General features: G+C 43.7%; 1 protein-coding gene across 2 annotated transcripts in view; it reads right to left on the bottom strand.

Annotated features, from left to right (window-relative positions):
• Positions 1-17,377, bottom strand: part of TRPV4 (transient receptor potential cation channel subfamily V member 4) — a 56,311-nt gene extending 38,934 nt beyond the window's left edge. For both annotated transcript variants that reach the window (XM_072147305.1, XM_072147314.1), the window contains exons 1-2: positions 17,075-17,377; positions 3,160-3,549 (exon numbers count right to left, since the gene is read on the bottom strand). In XM_072147305.1, the coding sequence (XP_072003406.1) occupies positions 3,160-3,539 (380 nt within the window). In that variant the 5' untranslated portion in view covers positions 3,540-3,549; positions 17,075-17,377. The remainder of the gene's footprint in view (positions 1-3,159; positions 3,550-17,074) is intronic.
• Between the last annotated feature and the right edge of the window lie 3,947 nt (positions 17,378-21,324).

Raw genomic sequence — 21,324 nt, 5'->3', positions numbered from 1 at the left:
TCTAGCTTGTGAAAAAGAAACAAACATTCTCCTCTGGTTTTCATGGCAAAATTACATACTTGTGGCATTCACATAAACTATAGTTTAATAATATAGTGATCTTTAAAAAAAAACAGCTCAGATTACCCTAAAATATGTTCTGCTTAACCGAACGGACACTGAAATGTTCCCTTAACAAGCATTGTAACTACTGCATATGCCCATCTTTCATTTGCAATCACTCCAAAACTCCAAGAATCATACCTGGATCTGGGTACCTGGAAAATACATCTGACACTCACCTTGTATTAAAATTTGCAATATAAAAAAGCAATATCAGACCTGTCCATTCTAGAAACTACACCAATTCAGTCTATACCATAGTGTTCCTGTGAAGGGCCATCTTCACTGCAGCTGGTTATAGGTCCCAGTGGTGACACAATCAGCGTTAGATGACGGATCTCTGCAGTGACATTTTCTACATCATTGACTAGAAGGAATCCACTGTGCACAGACCAAAAAATTCACTGGCACTTTCCTTTCTCTGAAAGCAAGTAACACAAGGCTCCATATGCAACTGTAGCCAAATAGAAACGAGCCAAAAGCAGCCAATATGGTGACAGGCAGTGGCCTAACTTGTCTGTACCAGGTCCCCAAACATAACATATGGTTTATATTACTAGCCTTCTCATATGAGAAAGTCTAAAGCAATATGAATGTTCCTATGCTTTTAAGTCTTCTTCTTTATTCTTTAAAGAAAGAGGAAGACTTAGAAGCATAAGAACATTCATATTGTTTTAGATTTTTTTCGGTGGTGTGTTTCGGGCCTTACCACCTTGTTTCTTTTGTGCTGTTGTCTCTTATATTGATTTAGGGAACTGTACATGTTACAGAGTGTGACAACTTATGGGCCCCCTAAGCCACTTGGGCCCGGTTGCGACCACATTCTCTGCATCCCCTTCAAGTTACACCCCTGGTGACATGTACTCAAAAACAAAAGGTAAGCTAGCGAAATATACTTCAGTGTTGCAAAGTGAACTGCAACAATGACTTGAAGGAACATGATCCCTTCTGAATGTCACAGTCTATTCTCCTATAGAACACAATTGAAAACCAAGTCTTATTATTCTGCAGATGCAGAAATAGTTCCAGGAAAGATTGCCAGCATAATGTACAATAAGGTCTGGAAAAGTACACCATGTATTGTGTGTGTCAGTGGAACAAGCCCATTACAGGAAAGGATCAGAACCCAATTCACAAAATACATGGGAACATTAACATATTTAACAGAAGGGTTCAGTGCAGGCGCATAAGGATCACTCTATAAGTGTACGTGTATCAATGTGTTAGATGAAGGAATCAACTGTTAGAGCCATTCCCTACAGGCTGCTTATAATAACTCACACTCCTGCTCCTCTGCCAAAGGGAGGATACGACAGGTATGTCTAGGGAGGTAGGGTGAGATGCCTGAAATGTTTCCTAGTCCAAGCCGCCTGTACACAGTCTAAATAAAGAGACTGGGGCACATTTAGTTAAAAAGTTAGAAAGTGCACAGTTGGGCTCTATTCACACACCAACACATATGTGCCGTGATCATCACAGCGGACAACATGGAAGAAAGAGAAATTCCTCAAGATGCTCGCTGATTTCCATATTGAGAACAGTCACCTCATTTAAAAAGACTAGCACACTTACACAAGCAGAGCATGCAGTTTTACATTAAAGAGGCTTTTCGTTCTGGTATCTCCAGTGTTCGGCTCCTGTCCCCTATCATTGATTGAACATATAACCTAAAGTCAGTTAATGGTTTTTTTTTTTAAGATTATTTCTTCACTGCTCTCAGGGTTATTCTCCGAACAACATGCATTTTCAAATAAGGGTTAAGGCCATATTCATAGTTCATATTGCCTAAGCCACAGTATCAAATGCATTTCAAGTTACATTCACACTAAGGTTGGTGCCGGGGAGAGGAGGAGCTCTGCTCACCCCTGCCCCTTTCACTAGTGATATAAGGTGCACGGCGCCATATTGCGCGGAGAAATAGGACACGTCCTATCTTTCTCCTGGCTACGGAACAGTACGGTGCCTCACGTGTGCTGCACCGCAACGCTTATATCGCTGTCTATGGGGGACGCATATACACATATACAAATACACAATTAAAAAAGATGAGATACATTGTCGGAAATGCTCATTGCCACACCAGTCCTGACAGCATTGTTGGCAGTACGTTTGCAAATGTTTAAAGGAAATCTACCCCCAGGATGAAGGTGTGCAAACCAAGCACATTTACATACTGGTATGTGCATCCTCTGACAGGATCTTCTCTTCTTTAAGCTTCTTATGCCCTGGTTTTAAAGAAAAAAAGGATTCAAATTATGCAAATGAACATAAGGGGCTCCAGGCTCCATTAACACCTGAGGAGCCTGGAGCTCCACAGATTCATTTGCATAATTTTTAAGGATTTTTTTTGTGTGGAATCCAGGTCATGAAAAGCTAAGTGAAGAGCAGGTCCTGGCAGAGGGGGCACACACCACTATATTAGTGTGCTTGGTTTACAAGCCTTCATCCTGGTAGTAGATGTCCTTTAAAGTTTTTATTCAGGTAAAATATTAAAAAATCCTGCAACAGCATTAGTCAGATTGGTGGGATTCAACACCCAGCATTCCCAACAGTTGTTCTCAGTTTCTGATCAGCTGAGGACAGAACAGAAAGCAGACAGCTCAGATTACTTTGAAGTTATCTGACCAGGTTACTGAGAACACAACTGACTTCTTCCTGAACAGCTGAACGGTTGGTGTTCTGGTGGTGTACCCCCACCTACAAAGTAATAATTTTTAGCCTTGATATAGATCAGCTCCACCATTATATTCATTTGTATATTAATATAGATAATGGAACAACCTCCCCAGTTGTATATTGCAGATGCAGAGTATGACTAAGATAACACGTAGAGTAGATCCAGTGTCTAACCCAGCAGTGTCACCATTCCACCTGAAGCCTAAATGTTACAAAAGATTCGTTCAAGTGAAAGATGGAGCAGACTAGAATCATGGAGAATATAATGCACTTCTATTATGTGTAACGAAGGCAAGATACCGTAAGCTTGAGTATTAATCATCTACTTTAAAAAATCATGTACACAGAAGAATCCAAGCCAACAAAAGAAAGATGTCTTACTCCATAAGTATCTTCTTTCGTCTCCGTCTGTTTTCTGTAGGATGATGATGATAAGTTCCATAATCAAACAAGGAATCCATAGGTGCTTTCTTTGGCGCTGGTACCACCGATGATTCATAGATGGTTGATTCCAAATAATCCATTGGATTTGAAATCCCCTTTTTGAAAGCACCTTGAAATCTAATCCTAAGATTTTGCTTGCCATCTCCAGCAGGTTGTGGAGTCCGATTCACCTCTGTGGGAACTGCCCCCTCTTCATTTTCAAACAGGTTGGCCAAGGAAGACAGCGGGAAAGTGTCATTATGTGTTGAGCCATCATCTCCTTGACTGTCATCAATATCTAAAGCACTTTGTTTATGGAGGTTTGAGGGATCTGTCATACTTCACTTCCTAGAGGAGAATAAAAAAACATTATTCAAGAGATATCAAAAGAATCTGCTTTTTTCAAGAGAAATTATAAATATTTTAATCAAAAAGCTAATAGTTATTAATCATTTAGATAACAAAATGGAATGAGAAAAATTGTGTTTTTCAAGGTTTATAATAGTGTCTATAGATACAGAATCAGTGACCGTACAATTAGCAGATAAGCCCCCTGGGTAATGTACAAGATAAGTTCCATAGGTTTGTTCTTAAGTTGAATTTGTATGCAAGTCGAAACTGTATATTTTATAATTGTAGTTCCAGACAAAAATGTTTTTTGCCCCAGCCACAATTGGAGTTTCACAATTTTTTGCTGTAATGGGACCAAGGATTATCAATAAAGCTTCATTACAGACACTTTACAGCTGATCAATGCAGTCTTGGACTATAGTAAAGCATTCAGAGAGCTTCACCAGAGGTCACAGTGGGAAGAGTGGTCCATCTTTAACTAGGGGTCGTCTGTAAGTCGGGAGTCCTTAAAGGACACCTGTCATCAGGTCTGTGCCACTAGTCCTGTCACCTCTACCTGTTGGAGCAGCTCACAAGGATCCCATCCTAGCCTTTATCTAGTCATTTCATACATTATTCATTGTAAAATCATCTATTTTTTATCATGTAAATGAGGCTGGTCACATGGTCAGAGGCAGTGATGTCACCCCTGTTACCCCTCCCCTCTCCTCCCCCTGCTCATGTCTGTGTGTAATGTATAGTAAAGCATGGCTAGTGTCTGTGCTGCATCTGCTGACATGCTGCATCCTCCTAATATACAGGTGAGAGACACAGACATCAGCTACACATGAATCTGACATGTTCTGCTGTAACATGGCTGCTGCCTGGAGCTGCTGTATCTCTCCTAAACACACACACACACAGGCTGCAGGGGGCGCCAGCACCAGGAAGCACATCATTATACAGCCTCACATCATTATACAGGCTGTCAGTCATGCACTGGGGGTGTGGCTGTGCCTTCCACTCATGAATTAGGTGGACAGCTTGAATATGCTAATGCATCATTGGACATTTCACAGGTCATTTGCATACAGCTTTAGGACCTCATTGCTTAGGTTTACAGGCATGTAGAGGGACAATGAAGGGATAGAGGCAATGCTCTCTAATGGCAGTTTATGAAAATATATTTAGTTTAGGGGGGTTATTTTGCCTGACGGGTTCTCTTTAAGTAGGGGCCTGCCTGTATGCCCACTCTGGGTTTCTGTAGCACTAGCAGTTCTTACTAGCACTGATTATTGTCTCCTAGAGTTGTGTAACCATAACATTGTTGTGACAGGACTATGAAAAATGTAGTTATAATCCAGCTCTGCAGCTCTTGCAGGGGTTCCAAGTGGGCCTTACAACCTAAAGAGCTTTCTGCCCTTTGCACTGTGCTGCACCCCAGCCCCTTCCCTCTGCTATGAGCAGAAGCTGTATTAGGATTTGGTTGGATACTTGTAGCAGTTATTCAAACCAAAATGGAAGGACTGTGGAACAGTTCATTGCGAAGAGCAGAAAGCTCTTCAAACTCAATGACCGTCCCAGACCATTTGCATGAGCTGAAAACCTGGATTAAAGATTCACTTATCACAGCTATGCTGCCAATTACTGCACACACAAAAGTATGATTACACAGATCTCCAATCCTTATATCTAGTACTGTCTGCAGTTTATTAGGATTAAAATTGATGGGGCTGTAATATAAGGGAAGATGAAGGACAGGAGGCCACAATATGAGAGGATATGGAGGAGGACAGGAGGCCACAATATGAGAGGAGATGGAGGAGGACAGGAGGCCATAATATGAGAGGAGATGGAGGACAGGAGGCCACAATATGAGAGGAGATGGAGGACAGGAGGCCACAATATGAGAGGAGATGGAGGAGGACAGGAGGCCACAATATGAGAGGAGATGGAGGAGGACAGAAGGCCACAAAAGAAAAAGGAGGATAAAATTAAAGAGGTGCATCATATGTTGTTGAGTTGCATAAGGAGGTTTTATATGGGTCCTCATGGAGTTGGCCATAGGATGGGGGCATTATACTATGTGGGGGAAATTAATGTTGATATTATTCTGCTTGGGGGTGGGACAAGGGGTGTGACAATGGGTATAGTTTCTGAAAAGGGGGAGGGGCTCTTTCTCTAGCCCAAAAGTTCGGAGGGATGAATCAGTAAGAGTCCAAAACCTGGACCCCCTTCCGCCCATCAACTTCTGTTCTAGGAGCCTCTAGTACTGAAGCCAGAAGCAGAAGGCTCCATCCACTGTGCAGTGCCAATGTTTTGGTACGGCATCTCAGCCTTTTTACAATTGAATGGCAGCCAAGCTGCACTAACCTGTACACCAGAAGCAGCACCGGATAGCCAATCATTGCAGTGTCTAGACCTCTTATCTTGAGAATAGGTCATCGGTAGCAACTTATAAAACTCCTTCTAAATGTTGTTACTGTATACAAATGTTAATGGGATGAGCATCAGCAGGAACTGTGTAGAGATCAATCCCATAAACAAATTCAGAAAAATCTTATGGCTTGGGCCACAGGCAAAGCTTCAGTGTCATGCTGTCTTTGAAAGATCTTCTCATTAGAGACTATACTATAAGCCACTGTGCAAAGGTTTCCCAGATGTGGTTAGGCACAGAGCCTAAATACAGCTCAGAACAGTGCCCCCCTTTCATATTCACTATAAATATACACAAACATGTCATTTTGCAGGCCCATACAACTGCCTTGAAAGCATTTTATAAAAGACACTAAACTAAATGATAGTTAAAGATTTCTATATTGAGGTATGTTATTGTATAGTAGTATGCTACATACAAATTATATATCCCAAATACATAAATGTTTACTTGCTACTTGGTCAATTCACCAAATCCTTTTCAGGAAGATGCAAGACTGCTAAATGTGTCTAGAAGAAATTCTACAGACATAACATTGTTTGAGTCTGATGCCTGTGTATTCTTTTAGAATCAAGAACTTGAATTTTGTACCAGCAACTACTAGTTGTAAAAAGAAAATGTACTATAATAAGTGTCTAACATGACCACCAAAATCTGTGCCTGAAAAAAAACCAAGGTGGCTAGAAAATCACTTCTGCTTTACATATCAACATGTGATAGACACCATCAAGAAAAACTTCCAATACCGTGTGTGCATAATACAGACAGACGCAGTTCCCTTTAAACTATTATCCCCCTCAGGTAGGATATAATATATACTTGTTAGAATTACCTTTTTTATGTGAAATCTCATCCATTAACCTATAGAAAAATCTCTTCTAAAGTCATGTGAAAATGAGCTGAGAAGAGTCATATTTGCCCGAGAGGGGTCATGTTCAAAGGCTGTAAGCCCAGTGTCCCCACTTTGAGGGGATAGTGGAAGGTTGGCGAATTTGGTATCATTGGATATATTGTTGAAAAATATTTGACATAAATATACATTGGAACATATAAAAATATATATCAAGATATTTCAACATCCTGACCTTTATGTTACATATATATATATACACACTTGTAGAAAGTCCAAAGCAGCACATACAATTGTATGTAATATAATAGTATTTAGCGTATGGAGTGGTTAGTTGCCAAAGTACCTTTTTTAGACCTAAATTTATGTGTGTTCACGATCCACATCTAGGATTTAACCCCCGACACATCATGGTCACATTACACTTTATATGCACTAGCACTTATATATATATATATATATATATCAGATAACGGATCTATTATTATAATCTAGGATTTAACCCCCGACACATCATGGTCACATTACACTTTATATGCACTAGCACTTATATATATATATATATATATATCAGATAACGGATCTATTATTATACACTGCAAAACTATAAAATGATGTTGTATTTATATATTTATTCACTGTTATATAAAAAAATGAAATGTTTTTGAAAAAGTTGTGAGGTCATGTGACCCAATGTTTGGTGATCATGTGACTGAACTAAATGTGTATATATATCCACCATTTGCACTTGTCACTTGGCTTGAAAAAGGCTCACACCGAGCCGAAACGTTGCTGTATTGGGATATGTAATAATGAGGACTTTCTTTTGATTTTTACTGGAACCTTGGAGTGCTGCCTTTTTTCCAAATATTATATATATATATATATATATATATATATATATATATATATATATATATATATACACACACACACACACACACACACGGGGCACCCGACTTACAGACAGACCTCTCTGCCTCCCTCGATGCTTTACTTTAGCTTAATTGAACTTAAGAACAAACCTAAAGAAACCTTGTATGTGACCGGGGGCCACCTATATACACACATAAACAACATAATATATGTTTTCCATATCATTAGCTCTACAAATTGCTGCCTGCAGATCAGGCTGTATTTTCATGGTGATGGTTTAATTTATGAACAATGCCCAGCTACAACTGTGACCTGAAATTTGCAATTTACAGTTTAAATCATGGCATGACTGCGTCTCTTGCAGTTTTCTTTCCTACAAAGGAAACTTTCAAGTTGAAATAATCCTGTTATTTAATTTCAATCCAGGTTAAAACTCTGTGTCACCCTACCCTCATTGGAAGCATATAAGCACAACATATTGCATACAGTACAGCTCACATTATAGTATGCAATGTGTTTAAACATGTCCAGGAGTATATGCTAAGCAACATTCCTGATCTGCTCACTTGGGCTAATTTCACACTACCATTCAAACCTCTGTTTCTTACCTCCGTTAAAAAAAGGGTAAAGAACATAAGTTTAACAGAGGTAATGTCATTTTCATGTCATCCATTATGGTCAGTTAGTCAGGTACCCGTTATCCATGCGTTTCTTTTCAAACGGAGGAAAAGTACTGCAGTCTCCATCATTTTTTCTGTCCAAAAAACGCATACCTTGCCTAAACGTAACATAACGGATGATAAAATTTACAATGGGATTTTTAATTGATATGTTAAACTGCTGCTCTTATTTTTTTAATGGAGGTTTGAACAGTAGTGTGAAAGCATACAATCTGCACTGTAAGATCTTAGAAATATATTGGAGATTGGCGGAGGAAAAAGTAATATTACACTTAAAGGAATTATCCAAAAAAAAAAACATGCGGCCATCACCGTCCCTTTATGTCTGCATGTAAACCAAATATCCGCAGGATTATTGAAGAACCAGAGAAAACAGAAAGGAGAGTATGAATATAATACTTCTTTCTTATATTTAAATTAACAATATTTCACAGTTTACTTGAAGAAACCAGGCCAATATAGAACGAATATAATTTAGCTACATACGGTAATACATTTCATCTACTTAAAAGGCCAGTAGTCAGGAACAAGCATTCATGCAAGTCAATGGCTCCTGTGAACTTATTTACTTTACTTATCTTGTATTAGTTTTTAAATCACTTGGAGGCAGATTAAACTAATGCGGATAAGATAATAAAAGAGTAAACTTGTAAGACTAGACAGCCTGAAAATGTGCCACATTTATCATAGTGGCTGATGTTGAATTCCAGAATAGACTACTGATAGACTACTGTAGATACACAAATTAGTTGGCTCTTTGCTTCAGTTTTCTGCATCAAAATTTAGGTGCACTTTTCATGAATAAAGTAGTAACCCCCAATGTAATTGTCTACCTGGTTGGTAGAGGTAAAGGCACATTTATCTTAGGAAACATCTGAATGTAGAAAGGTGCTACACTGCTATCAGGTCCATATGCCAGATTTTTAACTGAAAGCGGCTAAATATTTAAACACAAAGCTCACGGAGACTGCAAAGCAACTTTGAGCACTGCCAAACAGGTTCTATTGGTCATATTATCCCTGGAGGGAATACTTCAATGGGAAAATACCAATATGAATACGTCACTCAGACTCTATATAGCATGCAATAAAAAGCTTCATGAAAGATGACTTGTAGGGATTACAGGAGGGGCCTAATATTCCTCTATAGAGGTCCTCACTCCAAACTGAGCATTTAAAAGAACACAGCAATAATAAAGGAAAAACAGGCCTGACAATAATCTGAGAAGCAGTCTGTATGTCGATATTTCTAATAGTACCAATTCTGGTGTTTAATAGAAGGTAGTCCTTCCATTTCGGTAGGATGCAAGGATCTCTGTCCTGTCTAATGTGTTCAGTCCATAGGATTGGACCAACATACGGGTCTGTTTTGTCTGTTTTTAATGTCTTCTATATGTCCCTAGCAGCACATGGACCATAGGGAACCTGGAGCACCTGAATTGACTCATAACAAAATACCAGCAATTAGTATCTCTGTACTGTGCCATCAATTTTACCAATAAATCAGGGTCACTTATCCACTATTCTTTGTTGCCACTTGTACCATTGTGTATATGATGTCATATCCTGGTGGCAATATTACCAATAATAAGGGCTAGGTCAAGGGGTAGACAAGCTCCTATGGGAGCATGGGAGAGGGAGGTGAAGTCACGCAAGAGGTGTGAATTCATGCCTCGAGAGGGAGGTGGCGAGGGTGTGCACAATAAGCGCCATGTACTTTATACATTATTATCTGTATTGCAGGTGTGCCTTAGCCCCATCCACACAGCCGTTGGATGATGTATATAAGTTGGATATATACGGAACCCATATGCCAACAATGGGTGCACCGTACCGTTCCGTAGCCGGGAGAAAGATAGGACATGTCTTATCTGTCCCGCAATATGGGGCCGTGCCAGCACCAACGTGTACCAGCTGTGCTACGGTACGGCGGGCACACGCGAGTGTTAATTTAGCCTTATAGCGAGGAACAAATGTTACAATTGCACCTAGGAAATTGTGTTTCTCTGCTACATACAATGAGATCAGTCAAGTTCTATGTATATTTGGGGCACCAGTTAAATAATTTGAATTGTGACACAGACAATTATTTGTTGTTACTAAGAATAAATAGATTGTTATAATAATGTGTCAAATAAATGTCACACAATGAAATACACAATATTTCATTATCTATGTATATAAATAAGTAAAGTTTTTTTGTTGTTGTTGCCGGATATTGCAGAATACTTGTAAGAAGAAAAGTAATGCGATATAAGAATGACAACATGTCGTTTTGTACCTCCCAGCTATCGTATACCATTACAGGAAATTTAATCTATCCCGCATCAATGTAGAAATGAACTGAGTGTGAAATTCATACTATTGGATTAGTGACTTAAAAGAAATAAAAAAATAAAATAGGCACTGCAAGAATTGAAACGACTTCTCCCCATCATTACACAGTTAAAGCTTTCCAGTTGTTCCAGTTTTGTCACAGATTTTTTCCGGCACCAACAAACTGTTATCTGTAATTAAAACCTGTGCTTTGGTTGGCGTGGCATTGTTTCACCTTGTCATTGTGATTATACTCTGTACCAATTGCATTTAGAAAGCTGTAATTATGGCAAGGGAAAAAACACAGCTTCTCCTCTTGTTAAGAATAAGTTGTGGACACATCACTCACATTTAATGATAGTCTGGATTAGGGCACCTGTATGATGCCCAACTATGCAATTGATATAATGCCAACTGAAATATTTGAACAGAATACATCTCATGTATTAAAAGGGGTATTCTGTATATTTTAAGTTTCCATTGGGAGGGGGGGGGGAGAGAGGGAGGGGGGGGAAGAGAGAGAGGGAGGGGGGGAAAGAGAGAGAGGGAGGGGGGGGGAAAGAGAGAGAGGGAGGGGGGGGGAAAGAGAGAGAGGGAGGGGGGAAAGAGAGAGAGGGAGGGGGGGAAAGAGAGAGAGGGAGGGGGGGAAGAGAGAGAGGGAGGGGGGGAAAGAGAGAGAGGGAGGGGGGAAAGAGAGAGAGGGAGGGGGGGGAAAGAGAGAGAGGGAGGGGGGGGCAGAGAGAGAGGGAGGGGGGAGAAAGAGAAGAGGGAGGGGGGAGAAAGAGAGAGAGGGAGGGGGAGAAAGAGAGAGAGGGAGGGGGAGAAAGAGAGAGGGAGGGGGGAGAGAGGAGAGGGGGGGGGAAAGAGAGAGGGAGGGGGGGGAAGAGAGAGGGAGGGGGGGGAGAGAGAGGGAGGGGGGGGGAAGAGAGAGGGAGGGGGGGAAAGAGAGAGGGAGGGGGGAAGAGAGAGGGAGGGGGGGAAGAGAGAGAGGGAGGGGGGAGAGAGAGAGAGGGAGGGGGGAAAGAGAGAGAGGGAGGGGGGAAAGAGAGAGGGAGGGGGGGAGAAGAGAGGAGGGAGGGGAGAGAGGAGGGGGAAGAGAGGGAGGGGGGGGAAAGAGAGAGAGGGAGGGGGGGAAAGAGAGAGAGGGAGGGGGGAAGAGAGAGAGGGAGGGGGGGAAGAGAGAGAGGGAGGGGGGGAAAGAGAGAGAGGGAGGGGGGGAAGAGAGAGGGAGGGGGGAAGAGAGAGAGGGAGGGGGGGCAGAGAGAGAGGGAGGGGGGAGAAAGAGAGAGAGGGAGGGGGGAAGAGAGAGGGAGGGGGGGAGAGAGAGGGAGGGGGGAAGAGAGAGGGAGGGGGGGGAAGAGAGAGGAGGGGGGAGAGAGGGAGGGAGGGGGGAAAGAGAGAGGGAGGGGGGGAAGAGAGAGGGAGGGGGGAGAGAGAGAGGGAGGGGGGAAAGAGAGGGGGGAAGGAGAGGAGGGGGGGAAAGAGAGAGAGGGAGGGGGGGGAAGAGAGAGAGGGAGGGGGGGAGAAGAGAGAGGGAGGGGGGGAGAGAGAGAGGAGGGGGGGAAGAGAGAGAGGGAGGGGGGGAGAGAGAGAGGGAGGGGGGGGGAAGAGAGAGAGGAGGGGGGGGAAAGAGAGAGGGAGGGGGGGAAGGAGGGGAGAGAGAGAGGGAGGGGGGGAAAGAGAGAGAGGGAGGGGGGGAAAGAGAGAGAGGGAGGGGGGGAAGAGAGAGAGGGAGGGGGGGGAAAGAGAGAGAGGAGGGGGGGAAAGAGAGAGAGGGAGGGGGGAAAGAGAGAGAGGGAGGGGGGGAAAAGGAGGAGGGAGGGGGGAGAGAGAGAGAGGGAGGGGGGGAAAGAGAGAGAGGGAGGGGGGGAAAGAGAGAGAGGGAGGGGGGGAAAGAGAGAGGGAGGGGGGAAGAGAGAGAGGGAGGGGGGGGAAGAGAGAGAGGGAGGGGGGGAAAGAGAGAGAGGGAGGGGGGAAAGAGAGAGAGGGAGGGGGGGAAAGAGAGAGAGGGAGGGGGGAAGAGAGAGAGGGAGGGGGGGAAAGAGAGAGAGGGAGGGGGGGAAGAGAGAGAGGGGAAGAGAGAGAGGGAGGGGGGGAAGAGAGAGAGGGAGGGGGGGAAGAGAGAGAGGGAGGGGGGGAAGAGAGAGAGGGAGGGGGGGAAGAGAGAGAGGGAGGGGGGGAAGAGAGAGAGGGAGGGGGGGAAGAGAGAGAGAGAGGGAGGGGGGGAAGAGAGAGAGGGAGGGGGGGAAGAGAGAGAGGGAGGGGGGAAGAGAGAGAGGGAGGGGGGGAAGAGAGAGAGGGAGGGGGGGAAGAGAGAGAGGGAGGGGGGGAAGAGAGAGAGGGAGGGGGGGAAGAGAGAGAGGGAGGGGGGGAAGAGAGAGAGGGAGGGGGGGAAAGAGAGAGGGAGGGGTGGAGAAGAGAGAGAGGGAGGGGGGAAAGAGAGAGAGGGAGGGGAGAGAGAGAGGGAGGGAGGGAGAAGAGAGGGAGGGAGGGAGAAGAGAGGGAGGGAGGGAGAAGAGAGGGAGGGAGGGAGAAGAGAGGGAGGGAGGGAGAAGAGAGGGAGGGAGGGAGAAGAGAGGGAGGGAGGGAGAAGAGAGGGAGGGAGGGAGAAGAGAGGGAGGGAGGGAGAAGAGAGGGAGGGAGGGAGAAGAGAGGGAGGGAGGGGGGAAAGAGGGAGGGGGGAAAGAGGGAGGGGGGAAAGAGGGAGGGGGGAAAGAGGGAGGGGGGAAAGAGGGAGGGGGGAAAGAGGGAGGGGGGATGAGTAAATAATAATGAACGGGGTGCTGAGCTGATCAATTTGCAAACAAGCAAATGCCCTTTATGATGTGAAGACCACACCCCTCGGGACTTGGCTACGCACTTGCAGGGAGTTGTATAAAGTTGAACAAGACATTTATTCATGTCACTTTTACACAACAGGGGGCCCACAGGAAAAAAAAACACTGCTTTAGGACAATCTCTTTAAAGAAAATTTTATATACTTTGACAGTATATATATGTCATGTCCACGTGCTGGGTTAAAGAACATACATTTGTTTTATTAAGCTGTTACTCTCCTTTATCGGGGATCAAGCAAAGCCACATGAACAGTAAATGAATGTAAATTGAAAGCCAGTTTCCATAATAAAAAAAATAACTGGCTTCTGGTTTACACACAAGATGTATTGGCTAGTTTATCCTTTATGGCTGTACTACTAACCTAAGGGTATTACATACTTAGAGATGACATCATACTACATCTTTTTAGATAAATGTCAAAGGCCATTGCAATTATCCCTGCACATAGTAAGTAAAAGCAGTCACATTTTTTGGTATAATAAACAAAATTGTCCAAAGTGTGAAACTATATATGGAAACATTAGTCAGACACACAATCCATCTGTAAACTTTAACAGTAGAGTAGTAGTATAGTAGAGTTCAACTACGCTGCTTATGAGATGAACCTGGACTGCCATGAATAAACATAGCTGCGTTTTCTGTGAAAACAGTCTACTGCCTTTTTAGAAAATGTAAACTTTAGGTTCAGGTCAGGTGAACCTGCAAAAATATATCTAAAAACTACAGGTAGCTAATGTAATCTTTGATTTTCTGGAGGAAATGTACCGTAATTCCCGTATCGGCCAGAGAATTGCAAGTTCCATCGCAAAATACTTAGTGCTAGCAGTCTGTACTATGACCATTATGCATCAAGAGAAACAGCAATATACAAAATAAGACTACAACAGGGAAGACCAGAGCTGACTGCACGGGTGGGTATGTGTTAAACCCAACAACATTTTTAGCAGATTTAAATCTTTCCATATAAAATATGCTATCAGTAGCTATAACAGAATACTGGGAAACATCAGCATACAATATAGCGAGATATGAATGCTGTTTCACAGACATTATATTTTACAAGACTGTATCCTGGGATCACGATGACTTATATTCAATACTATTGAATATACTCAATACTCAATCCATATTGCATAATGCATCGGCAGTCAAAACATTCCACTTCATGTGAACATGGGCTAAAAATCTTTATTGAGCCTTGATGCTGCCTGGTTTAGGAAATCCTGGAAAACAGATGTGATCTGTGAAAGTTGCTCTTGGCTGCTTAGTTTTAGTAACATAATGGCCTGTCATACAATATGTGGATAGACACAATGGAAAAAAGAATGTAGTGGTCAATGATTAAGAAATCTACTGTCAGACTCTTACCTTATGAAGCAGCATCATTGACTGAATCCACTTTGCACCCTGATGTAGGATCTCCAAGTGCTCCAGGGGCGCGTGTTATTGGAGCAGGAGCCTGGAGGGGCTCTAGTGAAACCCCATGGAGAACTTACAGCTCATTAGAATATTACTAGAACTATTTTTAGGAAAAGAACATCATACAAAAGTACACATTACAAGGCCAGATCCTGCATCAGGGTGCAAAGTGGATTCAGTTAGTGACACAGCTTAATATGGTAGGAATCAGATGGCCGATACAATCTTTAAGGAGAAATTTTGTGTACAGTAGTTTGCCCCTGCAGCAGGGACACAGTTAAGCAAATCCATCTATATTGCGTGTATAAAGAAGTGGATTATGATGACGCTGGTATTGAATACCTGTTGAGACTTGCATAATATCTCAATAACATAATACTTCCAGGAAGGCTGTGGTGTAATTACAAAAAGAATTCAGTATTAAAACAATGAAACATATTGCCACCCATCACATTCAATAGAAGTGTAATCAAACTGCTGGATTTCTACACCGAAAACACGAAACCTCATATAACCTAAGTTTCTGGTCACAGTAACCTACATCCACCTCATTCATTTCTGCTGCATAACTTTATGTATTGATAAAAAGCATACCCACAAGCACTATTCAATATTAATACTGTAAAGAATATCTAAAAAAACTGAAAAGAAATATTGTTTGCTCTATTATAATATACTGATAGGGCTCATTCACACGGTCGTCTGCGGGAATGTACATGTACGTCCCCATAGACGGCAATAGCGGCACGGCGGGGATACGGGCCACACACCGCAAAAAGATAGAGCATGCTCTATCTTTCGGCAAATGTGTGCGCCCGTGCGCCTCTGTTTTCTATGGAGGGAGGAGGGGCCACCTCCTATCCAGCACAAGGCGGACATACCGCGTGTGTATGCACCCTTAAAGTTGTAGTGGCTTGTAATATTTAAGGGGTTTTCCCACGAAGCAAAGTTAACTTGCTAATCAGTGGGGGTTTCAGTGTCGAGACCCCCACAGATCGCGGAAACAAGGGTCCATCTTGGCAATTTCCTTCAGCTCTATAGGAGATTAATTGAGCAGAACAGTCACGCGCGACCGTCTGCTCCATTAGTCTGACGGAGCAACGAGGAACCCCCTGTTTTCGCAATCTGTGGAGGTCTCACCTCTGGGACCCCCACTGAACACCAACTTAGGCCCTATCCTGTGAATAGGGCCTAACTTTAGTTCGTGGGAAAATCCCTTTAACAGCCATAAAAGTAAATGGTACCAATGCATTTCAAAGCCATAGCAGGGGGTGGAGAATGCTCCATGCTTTGCCATTCTTAGGGGAGCTATGCATTTGGGGGTGACCAAACATAACTCAACCTAAAGCCCCAGAAATATCAAATCCACCTTTTACTTTGAATACTCTGAGAAGCAGCGACCTCGGGGGAGGGATTTATCGAGCGTCAGCTTGTGATGTAAAAACCGGCCCTCCCATCTGATGTAGAATTGCGATATAATCTGCGCCAGTTCATAGCACAAGCTATACCTAGTACACAGGCAAATGGACAGGAACGCCCAACAACAGCCCACTCCGCAGCTAGAGATGGCCCCCTTTGCGCCCATTTGCTGTGGAGTTGGCGTAAAGTTTTGTCGCAATTCCTTGCCATGGCCAAATAAAACAATTGTCAAAAGAACTAAACAAAAAACAAACTAAAAAACGAAAAAAAGGGACAAGTTTTTAAGGGGTTAAAAAGAAAATGTAGTTAAAATTATTCAATTTGTCTACCTAGAAGGAAAAATTGACCTTAAATTCACTTCTATGAAGCAAGCACTAGGTTTCACAAAACACCTTTTACCCATTCATGCCACAATGTCAACGCCTCCTCCTCAGGTAATGAACCTGCTATCACTCAGCGCACACAGACGTCTCTGCTTCTTCTTTGTTCACATGTGTAAATACTGTATTTCTTCTATTATCTAGTTGTAAACAGCTTCTTTGTAACAAGTTGTAGCCAATGGCACTATCTACTGCAACACATTTCTATACAGCTGTATTTCACATAATCTGTATTGTACACAATAGTAGGAAGGAAAATCACTGGCAAACTTAGCTCTGATAGATTTGCTTCTGTGTGATCCAGTTCAGCAATAAGTAATAGAACGTACCTGTAACTGATGGAGATCACAGCTACTTTCAGACAACAGGAGGAATATAATCCGGGAAAGAAGAAGTTGGAGACTCAGATTAATAGCGGCGGTTCCTAGATAGTAGAGTATACTCCAGTCAGGTGCTGTTATGTCACCAAGTGCTGACTGCGTCTTTGTCCCTTAGACTGGAAAGTGCATAAAATGTTTTAGAGACCTCATTCATACTCCAGCCCCACCTGTCCTATGCATAGAGACTACACCTCCTACTTGTTCCACACTGCACACAGCAGCACTCCCCACCCCCTCCTCTCCAGCAGTAACATTTCCTCCCAGATCCCCTCCCAAACCTCAAAATAACGCCTATATCTACTCTCACATCCCTCTCCTCTTCTAGCAGCCTGTGTGAGCTGAGGCATGAAATCCACTCAGCCACAAACATCACTGATGGCATGATGAGATTTCTGGTGCTCACAGAAACAAGGAAAACTTTCACAATTATTTCAAATAAAGGTTAACACAATTCACATTTTAGGTATTCAAATGATAGATCCACCATTGGCCCTGTCCAAAAGTCTCAGACAGACAGCTGCCTTCCCTAAAAAAAAGAGGAAAGTTCATTGCACAAATATTTCACAATATATTCAGCTACGTCATAAGGGTAATCTTCAAAAGAATATCTTCATACTGTGTCATGTTTTCAGGAGCTAAGCCTTTAAGAGCTTGTCCAGGATTCATCCCCATAGATCGTCCACTCTTATTACTCTGTAATCTTCTTTTGTCTATATTTCTACAACGGAATATGGTAGCACAATCTAAGCTACATTCACACAAACGTATGGGGGACATATATACGCCCCCCATACACTTTTATGGGCTCACGGCTGTGTATGGGAGCGGTATGATGCATCACACATGCAGCACCGTACCGCTCCGTCGATAGGACATGTCCTAACTTTCTGCGTAATACGGCGCCGTGCGCTCTATATTCCTATGGAGAGGGGCAGGGGTGAGCAGCACTCATCCCCTGCTCCTCCCCGCAGCACCAATGTATGTCCACCGCACTTTTAGAGTGAAAATAGCCCACATACTGTATATACACACCATAAACACATACACAATATACACATCACAGATCCACACATATCGAGCATATATACATCACAAATATGTTATATATGTATTATCCTGTATAACGTGCAGCATAATATGTATATACATGGTGTACATCCTCCTTTCTTTAGTGTCAGGTCAGAAGAGGGGCCCCCTGACACTATGGGCCTCATAGCGAATGATATGGCTGCTACCACTGTAGTGACACCCCTGGTAGATATACAAAGTGTCCATAGAAAACTGTCGGTCAACACTGTATGTGTTTACATGATTTCTCATTGTTTCATATCTGCTTATATGTTCCTCTTAAGAGAAATAATAGTGCACTATAACTCTATAAAAAAAGAACTGTAATTTTGGCGGAAATAACGACCGTGTGCTGGCCAGATTTCACTGAGCAACCATTGAGCAGAAGGCATGACTACTCCATGCATCACAGTGAGTTATACATAATGCAAGGAGTCCCTTTTTCCCCACAGCAGTGCCAAAAAGGGACTTCTTGCAAGTATCAAGTATCACTGTGGAGTACCGTCCTCCGCATTATGTTTGGTCTGAGAAATTCATCTTTCATGGGCCAACCACATTCGCATGTCCCCAGCCTAAGAACCTCACCTTAAAAGCTAAATATTAATGCTCCATTAAATGAATTGTCTGAAATACTGCTTTCATCATTATGTGTCCTTAGAAACTGTTTATACAGCAATGTCAGATTCAGTTCTCTCTAACATTAAAGGAAACCTACCACTTGTAGTGGCAGGTTTCCGATGGCAATACCGGGCACCAGCTCAGGGTGAGCTGGTGCCGGAGCTTATTTTAGTTAGTGTTTTAAACCGCGGTATCGCGGTTTAAAACACTTTTTAAACTTTATAGCCGGGGCAGGCAGGTACGCGCTCGTCGCTTACCGTGCACGCGGCTACATAGGAAGTGAATGAGAGCCACGTGCACGGTAAGCGCCGAGCGCGTACCTGCCTGCACCGGCTATAAAGTTTAAAAAGTGTTTTAAACCGCGATACCGCGGTTTAAAACACTAACTAAAATAAGCTCCGGCACCAGCTCACCCTGAGCTGGTGCCCGGTATTGCCATCGGAAACCTGCCACTTCAAGTGGTAGGTTTCCTTTAAGCTGATGATTCAATACCTTTGATTTAAGTGGGATACTAAGGACTTATGATAATGGGAAGCGGTCAATATTGCATAAAGAGATTTTCCAGTATGTTTGTATATTTTTTTCCGATTGATTTACACTTCCTTCCCGACATAGATCTCAGAAGATATATCAGAGGCTGCCAGCCGTACCTAGGACAGATCCCACATGACAGTAGCAGAGTGGTTCTTTTCTTATATGCAGCTTTTGGCCAACCACTGCACTTACAGTTGTTTATAAAGTCTTTGTACAACATCAAGAAGTGCTGCACAGTACAAGTCATATAACTATGCACCTTAGTGTTGCCCTAATAGCAGTGTCACAGAGACACAGCATAATATATTAACATACAGATTTATTCTAATAAATCTTTTAAGTATTTTTAGTGCAGAGAAACACCATTTCAATTTCATATAGCCATATCTGCAGAAAGGCAGAAAAATTGGTCTGGTGATTAAAGGGGTTGTACCGAAATTCATTATTATAAAGGATGAACCTCCACAAGAACAAGCATACTGTTCTCACTTATAGCTTAACTCCCAACTTTTGGGCTAGAGAAAGAGGGAGAAAATGTCCCTCCACTTTTTTCTAAATTATGTCCATTGACCACCCATAGCCTCCTGTCCTCCATCCTCAAGTGTAGCCTCCTGTCCTCCAGGGCCGCCTCCTGTGTTCTTTCCTGCTCTGTGGCTTCCTGTCCTCCATCCTCCAGTGTGGCCTCCTGTCCACACTTGTGGTCTTCTGTTCTCCATTGTCCAGTGTGGCCTCATGTCCTCTATCCATCAGAGTGGCCTCATGTCCCATCCTCCTCTTATTTTGTCCCCCTTTCCCTCTGTCCGCCATCCTCTTCTTACTGTAGCCCCCTGTCCCCCACCGATCACAAAAATAAGCGCATTGTTCTCACTAATTGCATAGCTCCCAACTTTTGGGCTAGAGAAAGAGGGACAAAAAGTCTCTCCACTTTTTTATAAATCATGCCCATTGCCCACCCATAGCCTTCTATCCTCTATCCTGCAGTGTGGCCTCCTGTCCTCCATCCTACACTGTGGCCTGCTGTCCTCCATCCTCCACTGTGCCCTCCTGTCCTCCATTTTCCAGGTTGGCCTGCTGTCCCCCACCCTCCAGTGTGGCCTCCTGTCCTCCACCCACCAGTGTGGCCTCCTGTCCTCTATCCTCCAGTCAGGACCCCTGTCCTCTATCCATCAGTGTAGCCTCCTGTCCCCCATCCTCCGGTGGAGCCTCCTGTCCTCCAGGGTGGCCTCCTGTCCTCTATCCTGCATTGTGGCTTCCTGTCCTCCATCCTCCACTGTGCCCTCCTGTCCCCCATTTTCCAGTGTGGCCTGCTGTCCCCCACCCTCCAGTGTGGCCTCCTGTCCTCCACCCTCCAGTGTGGCCTCCTGTCCTCCATCCTCCAGTCAGGACTCCTGTCCTCTATCCATCAGTGTAGCCTCCTGTCCCCCATCCTCCGGTGGAGCCTCCTGTCCTCCAGGGTGGCCTCCTGTCCTCTATCTTGCATTGTGGCTTCCTGTTTTCCATTATCCAGTGTGGCCTCTTGTCCTCCAACCCTCAGTGTAGCCTCCTGTCCCCCATCCTCCAGTGTAGCCTCCTGTTCCACATCCTCCAGTGTAGCCTCCTGTCATCAAGGGTGGCCTATTGTCCTTTATCATGCTCTGTGGGTTCCTGTCCTCCATCCTCTAGTGTGGCCTCTTGTCCTTTAGTGTCTCCCCCTCTCCTCCAGTGTGGCCTCCTGTTCTCTATCCTCCAGAGTGGCCTCATGTCCTCCATCTTCCTCTTACTGTGGCCCCTTGTCCTCTGTCTTCCTCTTACTGTGACCCCCTGTCCTTCATACTCCAGTGTGGCCTCCTGCCCTCTATCCTCCAGTGTGGCCTGCTGTCCTCCATCCTCTAATGTAGTCTTGTATTCTCCAGTGTGGCCTCCTGTCCACCATGCTCTAGAGTTGCCTTCCTGTCGTCTATCCTCCATTGTGGCCCCCTGTCCTCCATCCCCCTCATGCT

This window comes from Engystomops pustulosus, chromosome 1 (assembly GCF_040894005.1).
Source record: "Engystomops pustulosus chromosome 1, aEngPut4.maternal, whole genome shotgun sequence".
Taxonomy (NCBI): Eukaryota; Metazoa; Chordata; class Amphibia; order Anura; family Leptodactylidae; genus Engystomops; species Engystomops pustulosus.
Note: the sequence above shows the minus strand (reverse complement) of the source record. Positions and strands in the feature narration are given on the sequence as shown.